General features: G+C 51.4%; 1 protein-coding gene across 1 annotated transcript; it reads left to right on the top strand.

The window, feature by feature from the left end:
* The first annotated feature begins 888 nt into the window (after positions 1-888).
* Positions 889-8742, top strand: P2RX4 (purinergic receptor P2X 4). The gene is made up of 12 exons (XM_054219181.1): positions 889-1198; positions 1776-1923; positions 2967-3038; positions 3133-3205; positions 3687-3783; positions 3959-4039; positions 4146-4287; positions 4625-4761; positions 6185-6278; positions 6350-6415; positions 6502-6597; positions 7310-8742. The coding sequence occupies exons 1-12, from the start codon at positions 1068-1070 to the stop codon at positions 7340-7342; spliced, it is 1170 nt and encodes a 389-aa protein (XP_054075156.1). The 5' UTR covers positions 889-1067; the 3' UTR covers positions 7343-8742.
* Positions 8743-8789: the final 47 nt, after the last annotated feature.

The raw sequence follows: 8789 nt of genomic DNA, 5'->3' as shown, positions 1-8789 counted from the left end.
GTGTCAGGATGGTCCTTGCCTGAGGTCATCTGTCCAGCTTCTTTGTGAGACTTAGTAGCCCAGACTCAGCGCAGGGCTGACAGCAGCAGACTTCCAGGTAACGGCTGACTCATGTCTGCCCAGTACGGAGGTGAAAAACTCCTCATAAACTTGCTAACAATGAGTAGCATGGGAAAAAAAATGCTCCAGATTTAGCATCATCCTCAGGATGACCCACCACCTGCTCTTCCCAACCCCGTACCCAGGTACAGCAGAGCTACAGCAGCAGGAGTGCTCAGGTCAGAGCCTTGCCCTGCCTGCTGAGCCCCGGTTATCCCAGGCAGCACCAAAAGGGTCATAGAATCATAAAATGGTCTGGTTTGGAAGGGACCTTCAAGATCATCTTCCAATCCCCCTGCCCTGGGCAGGGACACCTCCCACCAGCCCAGGTTGCTCCAAGCCCCGTCCAACCTGGCCTTGAACCCCTCCAGGGATGGGGCAGCCACAGCTTCTCTGGGCAGCCTGGGCCAGGGGCTCACCACCCTCACAGCAGAGAATTTCTTCCTGAAATCTAATCTAAATCTCCCCTCTTTCAATTTAAAACCGTTCCCCCTCGTCCTATGGCTCCACTCCCTGATAAAGATCCCTCCCCCTCTCTCCTGGAGCCCCTTTAGGGACTGGAAGGGGCTCTAAGGTCTCCACGGAACCTTCACTTCTCCAGGCTGAACCCCCCCAGCTCTCTCAACCTGTCCTCACAGCAGAGGGGCTCCAGCCCTCGCAGCATCTCCGTGACCTCCTCTGGACCCGCTAAGGGCGGGTCAGGGCGGCAGTGAACCCCTTTTCCCTGCTGAAAACAGCCGGGGGTGGGAAGGCTGCGGGGCCTCTGGGCAGCCGCTGCTGCCGCCTCCTCCTCGGCCGCGGGCAGGCCCGGCAGCTGGCAGGCGGCCCGCAGCTGGCGAGGGAGGGCCGGCAATCAAGAGCCCGATCCCGTACAAGCCGCGGGGCTGCGGGAGCGCTCTTCGGGCTGCTCGGGGCGCTGTGGGTCCGCCGGCTGCTCGGCCCGCGGGTCTCCCTCCTGCCCGGCCGCCATGGTGTCGTGCGGGGCATTCCACAGCTTCCTCTTCGAGTACGATACCCCCCGCATCGTGCTGATCCGGAGCCGCAAAGTGGGGCTCATCAACCGCGGGGTGCAGCTCGCCATCCTCGCCTACGTGATCGGGTGAGCGGGCCCGGGGCGCCGGGCTGCGCTCGGGGGAAAGCCCGCAGCCCCGGCGGGGCGGCTGCCCTGAGGGAGGAAGGCTCGGGGGCCGGAGCTGGCTCCCGGCTGCCGGGGCCCCCATTTTCCGTCAGGGAGTCGGGGGCGGCGGGAGGCGACCGCCGGGGGGCTGAGGGGAGGCCCGAGCTGGGCGGGGGCGGTGGTCGTGGGTGCCAACACGGGGGGGTGACAAGCGGGTGGTGGGACAGCTTAACTGGGGTTGTGGGGCTGCTCGGAGGCAGCTGCAGGCAGGACAGACACCCTCCGGAGGGGGACCCTGTCCCAGAGGGTGATCACCCGGCGGGGGTGTGCATAAAAGTCATAATTACACCCCGCCAAACCACTTGGGGAGGGGGTGAATCAGAAGGTAGATTGTTCGTCCTGTGACCATTTTGTAGGGAAACACTATGAAACCGGACTGTCCCTTTCAGGTGACACATGAAAAAAAGGGGAAATTCCCACTGCCTTTGCTTGTTCATGGTGTTTATCTGTTTTCTGTTGTTTCTTTCTCGCAATCTTTCTCACAATCTTTCTCTTGCAGCTGGGTCTTTGTGTGGGAGAAGGGCTACCAGGAAACGGACTCCGTGGTCAGTTCCGTAACCACCAAGGTGAAAGGAGTGACGCTGACAAACACATCCACCTTGGGAGCCAGGATCTGGGATGTAGCTGACTATGTCATCCCCCCTCAGGTATCCATCACTCTCAAAAGCAGAGGGAGGGTTTTCTAACAAAGCAACTGCTCTGCTAAAGCCCACAGAGGTCTGGAGCAGCTTTGGCTCCAGCTGTTCCTGATACAAGAGAATGAAGCGGCTTTGCTTTGTTGCAGATTGTGCTGAGCACCTGCAGCACTACCCCTGGGGAAGCTTGTTTCAAGAAAAGCGTGTCTGTGTGTGTGCTTGTATAGGAGGGAGGATTTTGCAGACTTCAGGAAAGAGTTGCAACAATAAACACATGTCCTTTTCCTTACTGCTTTCTAAAGCAAACAACTCAAAGTTAACTTGTTGGCAGAAACCCTGGGAATAGCCTGCAAGTCACTTGATCCAGAACTGAACAGGAGTTATTGCTGTAGTTACTGATTGACCGTGTGTCTGTGGGAATCTGCGATGTGCGGGCAAGACGTGGTGGCCTTCAGGGTTGGCAGGCATGGCCAAGCTGCTAGTCGTGGGTCACTCTGTCTGCATGAGATGTAGTGCAGAAAAAAGTTACAGATTTAGACAGATTTTGGCTGAGTGATCATATTTGCATATCGGTGGAGCAGAAGCAAACGACAGAACCCAAATCGTACAGACCTGAAAATAATGGAAGTTGTGCTCCCTGGAGAAACAAACCAGGGCTGGTCAAATTTCTGTTTTATATATTGGGGAAGAAAAAAAAAAAAAGCAAGAGTGGGAGCTGTGCTCAGAGTTGCAGCTGGAGCTTTATTTCTGCTCCTGCCTTGCGACTCCCCTGAGGAGCAGTGTGATCTCTGTTTTCATAATGTGAATGAGGAAATTTGGGCCAAGTGGGAGGACAGAAAGGGTTGCTAGTCCCACAGTCCTTCCTCCACCTAAAGGCAGCAGCATCAGGTGATACATTTGGGAGTCTGTTCTTTTAGTGCTACACCAGCACTGTCCAAAGCAAATCCCCTCTGCAAGGTCACCTGGGCTCTGTCAACAAAGACATTTGGGGCAGTGCCTTGGATATTTTTTGCAGACTGTCACTGTTAAATTTCTTTCTTGTTTTGCATCTTCAGGAGGAGAATGCTGTGTTTGTCATGACCAATGTGATACTCACACCGAATCAGCGCCAAGGCCACTGCCCAGAGGTAGGGACAGGATCTGCTTTAATCCTGCCTTGTGTGGGTGGGAGTGCGGGGGAGAGAGTTTGTAGAGTTTAGTGTAATTATTCTTCCCCTTCAGCTTCCAGATGATAAAACAGAGTGCAAGGTGAAGAACAACTGTGTTCCAGGATATGTCAGCACCCACAGCAGTGGTAAGAAGCCTGCTGCAAGAGCTCCTTTCAGTCTGTGTTGAAATACCTCTGTGCTGTGCCTTCCCTCCTGTGAAGGAAGCAGGATTTCACTTGGGTTTCCTTGTTCTTATTCTCTTACACCTAAGAGAAATGAAAGGGAAGCTCAGATTTTTCTGCTGGGGGAGAGCAGATGGGCTTAGACTGTGTTGGGTGGATGCTGGATAGATGTGTGCTTTGGTGAGCTAGCAAAGAGTGTGAGGGCTTTCTCAAGACCTTGACTCCGTGAAGCAGTATCTCACATAGATGAGGATTTGACTCAGAAAAAGGCACTTATTTCTCTGAAATTGCACTACAAATTGCAACAGAAGATAATGGGGGTCTTGGTACTGCCACTTCACCCCTGAGCAGATTGCTTTCACCTTATGGACTGAGGAGATGCTACAGGGCAAATACTGCCCCTGTATTTTTGCTTGGTAGTACCTCCATTCACATGTCTTTCCAGGGATCCAGACTGGGGAGTGTGTACCGTACAACGGCAGCATTAAGACCTGTGAAGTCTTTGCATGGTGCCCTGTGGAGGATGACTATCATGTACCCAAGTGAGTGCTTACTCTGCGGTGGCCCTCCTGAGAGGAGGCTAGCAGTATGCAGCTGATGTTTCTCCCCATGGGGGTACTACTGGGAGAAGCCGAAGAGGTGATCCCCAACGACTCTGCAGAGTCCTGTTTGTGAAAATAGAAGTGAAGCTTACTTACATTTCTTATTGTTTTGTAGGCCAGCGTTCCTGCAAGAAGCTGAGAACTTCACCATTCTAGTGAAGAACAACATTTGGTACCCCAAGTTCAACTTCAGCAAGTAAATAGTGTGTGGGGCATTGCACTCTCTGGTGTCTTGGATAGTAAAGGGAAGCTGGAGGAATGGAAGAAGATGCAACGGATATTCTCTCTCTGTTCCCCTGTAGGCGAAACATCCTCCCTAATATCAACTCCACCTATCTCAAGAACTGCATCTATGACTCCAAGACAGATCCCTTCTGCCCTATCTTTCGTTTAGGGAAAATAGTTGAAGCTGCAGGGCAGGACTTCCAGGAAATGGCTGTGGAGGTATTTGGCAGACCCTTCTCTTGGGCCTCAGCTGTGTAGAAGAGGAGCAGTAGCCGGTTGCCCCCCTCTGCGTCTTGGCATGAGCCACAGGACACAGAGCAGCTGCAGAATGGAGAGCTGCTCTGGCCAGAGGGACTGGAGTCAATCTACTGAACAAATACTGGGCCTTGGCTTGTTTGGGTGGGATTATGTGCAAGGCCCTTCTGTAGCAGGGGGAAAGTGTTGCACTGGGACTGGCACAAGGGCCAGTAAATCAGGGTCCTGGTCAGCAGAGAGCCTAGTGTTTGGCTGGCGGGGCACTTTGACTGCTGACCTTCTCCTCTCTTCCACTTGACAGGGTGGAGTCATGGCGCTGCAGATCAACTGGGACTGTAACCTTGACAGAGACGCCTCCCACTGTGTGCCAAAGTACTCCTTCCGGCGCCTCGACAACAAGGACCCTGCCCACACCGTCTCGCCTGGCTACAACTTCAGGTAATGTGGCTATGGAGGGCATCTGGTGTCCCAGTGTTACGGGCTGCCTGCACTCCTCTGGCAGCTGTGGGTTAGTCCTTGGACTTTTGATGGTGCTGTAAAACTGAGAGTTTCTCTGATGCTGTAAAACATAGAGCAGGTCAGATCCTCACTGTGTGCAAACACAGCACAGAAGAAAGGTCAGTGAAGCTCCACTGATTGCGTCAGAGTGTCTGAGCCATATTTGCATCAGCATTTACTTGGGTGACCATTTGGGCCACCCTCCCGTGGCATGGCAGTGTGAGAGCTGACAGTTCCCGGGTGTGCTGATAGGGCAGTATTTGATGGGGCTGAGGTGTTGGGGTGGGAGACTGAAGCACCTCCTTTGCTAACTAACCTCTATATAGTGGCTTTTGTCAGTTGAAGACCATATCTGCACCAGGAGAATCTTTCTGGCATACACCACCACACACACAATCTGGCCAGCACAGAGAGGTCCAGCAGCTCCAGTAAAACCAGCAGCGCAGAGCCAGGTAGTTGATTGCATCCAGAGTCAGAGCTATAATAATGTGGATTAGCCACCTTGCCAAGATCCTTGCAAGAGTCCTGCTCATGAGGAAAAACGACTCGGGGCTATGCTTGTTTCTAGAATCACAGACTCTCACTTAGCACGGGGGATCTCTTTTGGTGGAACTTGAATGAATTCACTGAGAAGCTGCTGATGTGCAGACAGCACAAGCGTGTGTTTGGGAGGTGCCAGGCCTGCAGGTCTTGGGGTGTCAGGCAGGACCGGCTGGAAGATATCGCAGCCCAGCTGGTGTGAGTTCTGAAGTGCTCTTGCTAATTCCAGACGGTGGTGCAGCCCCTTACCAATCCTTTCTCTTTTCTTCCACCCTCTTCTCTGCTTCCTCCTGGCTTAGTCAACCATGTGGCGGAGTAAGTCTGATCCCACTTATTTGTTCTCATTCCTTTTCCCTATCCTTTGCCTGCGAGTCGCGTTGTGCCGGACGAGGAACAGCCTTTGTGTGCCAGGCTGAGCTGTGCTGCCTCCCTCGCTGCCTGCTCCCTGCCCTCTCGTGGCTGCCTGCACTCCTGCAGCCTCCTGCTTGCCTCTGTCTCGGGGAGAGGGGCTAATTCTCAGGTGTAGCTGAATTTATTCCTGTCTGTCCTTCTGCTCCCCTACTAAAGCTACCTTTTCTCCCCTTCCTATGCTTTGCAAGTTTACTGATTTGGCTTGTGCTAATTGCTGTCTTAAATGTGCCTGTTCTGGGCTTTTCTCCTATATGTGCTTCCCTGCATGAAATCTCCATCATCTGGGGCTTGTCTCTGGAAGTACCGATGTTTAGCCCATCCTCTTGGGACGGGGGATGCACCTGGATGTTGCATGATCACATAAAAAACCCCTCAAAATCTCCAGCTAAGCTCTGATCTATCTTTTCTCCAGGTTTGCGAAATACTACAAGGACAGTAATGGCACTGAAGCACGGACGCTTATTAAAGCTTATGGCATCCGCTTTGATATCATAGTGTTTGGAAAGGTAGGTGATCTTGTGCTGAGGACTTTCAGAGATGCTGAAAAAACATATTCACCCTTGTAACTGTCTTCTAGGCAGGAAAATTTGATGTAATTCCTACCATGATTAACATTGGCTCTGGCTTAGCGCTGTTTGGCGTGGTAAGTGACACTGCACTTGGACTCAGTTCTGGATTCGTGCCTCAGTTCTGAGAATCATTGCCTTAAACTCTTTCGATCTCCACTAGGCAACAGTGCTGTGTGACATTGTGGTTCTGTATTGTATGAAGAAGAAACACTACTATCGGGAGAAGAAATACAAATATGTGGAGGATTATGAACTGGTAAGCATCAGTGAAAGCAGAGTGAAGGCAAAGTTGCTTCCTCTTCTGACTCTGGAGAGATTTTTCTTAAACAGGATGTAGAAAGTCCACATCAAACAGGGATTTTGAACCACAGCTCTGAGGAAACTCTGCCAAGAGAAGCTAATTTTTACCTCAAAGCTGTTGCAGGGAGGAGTGCTAGAAACAAATATTGTCGTGTTTCCTGGGCAACCACTCTTGGAGAGCAAAATGTATGTTCAAGAACTTGTCATGCTCCCACTGCACCTCTTTTTTGGGTTGCAGTCCTTGGCTCTTGCCTTCAGAGAGCTGCAGACAATGGTTCTGTCCCCATCAAATCCTTCCCTCTTGGCTTTTGGGGGTTCCTGTTGCTGTGAACAAACCCATTCAATAGGTTGGTATTTTCTAGAACCAATATGCTGATAGCCACAGCTACACCTCCCTTCTGGCCAAACAGATCATTTGGAACCTGTAGAAGGATTTAGCGGGGTAGTGGGGTGGCTTGACTGGTGCTGAGCCTAGAGCTCAGCCCTGTGCTTGCTGGGAAGTGTTGCTGCAGAGGGTGGATTTCTGAATCAAAAGACCTTTGGAAATGTATTGGAAATGTAAGGTCTGAGTAGCAGATAGTAGCTTGCCTGTGCAGAGGGTTTTGTGTGAGAGGAAGGGAAGAAAGAAGAGTTTTCTGGCAGAGCACTGTAACCTCTGTTCCTTGCAGGGAGTCAGTGAGACATATGGAACAAACTCCTGACCTCCGGCTGCTACAGCACCAATTGCTGCTGTGAACATTACTCTGACCCTGCCACGAGACCCAGCCCCTCTTCGTTGGACGGAAGAGGGGAACAAACCTGAGAAGGGGACCTTCTTCACTACCGTTCGCTACTTTGGCTGGCTGGAGCCAACCCCAGAGAGAAGAACCAGGTCTGCTCCTTGTCTGCTGTCTTCCAGGTTAATTGCACTAAGCACATAGGGAGAATTGTACTTTTATGCCAGGCCCCAGCACTGGGTGAGCCTGGGACAGGGACTGCTCCGACATTGTCATTTGTCAGTCGTCCTTTCCCTGAGCTCAGTGGTAGCAGAGAGCACAGGGTAACAGGCACAGATTCTTCCTTACAATGAACGTGGCCCCTGCCAGGTGTTGCCAAATCACTTTTCCTTGCCCGTAAGGATTGTGATACTTAGCTGAGCCTACTATTTAATTGTGTCTCCAAGCTCCAGTAGACAAAGTAGTGTCTGGTTCTATTGTGCCTATGGTAAATGGTTGCTATTTTTATGGTACTACTTTAAAATTTACTTTCTTTTTAATAAAATATTTCTCTCGGCCCTCTTGGAGTCGTGCAAGCCAGGTTTTGCTACTTTTCCCCAGGACCTGTGAAGGTTAGTCAGTGAACTGTCTTCATTTTACACAGATACCAACTGTCACTGGAGAGCAATCAAAGCCAGTGCTGCTGTCTGCTTTGCCTCTTGATTCTCTTAGCAAGAGTGCTGCTGCAACTACAGCTTCTGCTCCACCTTAGTTCTCCTAACACCTTATTGCATTAAAACCCTATCCAAGGGAAAAGACTTGAAAGCTAGAGGCCAGGGTGAGTTAACCTGGCATGGCCTTAGCCAAACACTACCGCTAATGGCTCAGAAGAACAGAACTGTTATTCCCTGGCATAGCTCCCGTGCTTTTCACCACCGCCCCCAGACCTGTGTCGAGGCTGCTGCATTTAATGGGTTTAGACAATTTGATTGAAGTGAACTTGTTGGTTTTTATCGTCACGTGGCATTGACCATCTTTAGTGATCACACTGGCACACAAGGTACAGCTTTTCCCTTTCTTTGACCCTTTTCTAGTGTTACAGAGCCCTGGGACCTGTTCCATACCTCCAGCATCCTGACTGGGGCTTTGCTGCCTTTTTCCAGCAGCGCAGTGGCTTTGCTACAGCATCACTGTTTTGTTTTCTTCTTTATTTGCCTGCTGCTGAGCACTAAGCTGAGTGTCCCAACTCCAACGGTGCCTTTCCGAGAGTCAGCGCTCCAGTCTGTGCATGTGAGTGGCTCAGGTTGGATTATGCAGTGGCTTCGAGCCACTCTGGTCTCGTCCTAGCCCAAGATCCCCAGTAACCGTAGGGCACCAGACTTCAATAACATTCAGCCTCCTCTTCCAACAAGCAAACTCCCATAGCTTGATAAAGACCAGTCAAACAGGATAA

Source organism: Rissa tridactyla, chromosome 13 (assembly GCF_028500815.1).
Source record: "Rissa tridactyla isolate bRisTri1 chromosome 13, bRisTri1.patW.cur.20221130, whole genome shotgun sequence".
NCBI classification, from domain to species: Eukaryota; Metazoa; Chordata; class Aves; order Charadriiformes; family Laridae; genus Rissa; species Rissa tridactyla.
The sequence above is the reverse complement of the archived record's forward strand: the minus strand, read 5'-3'. Positions and strand labels throughout refer to the sequence as shown.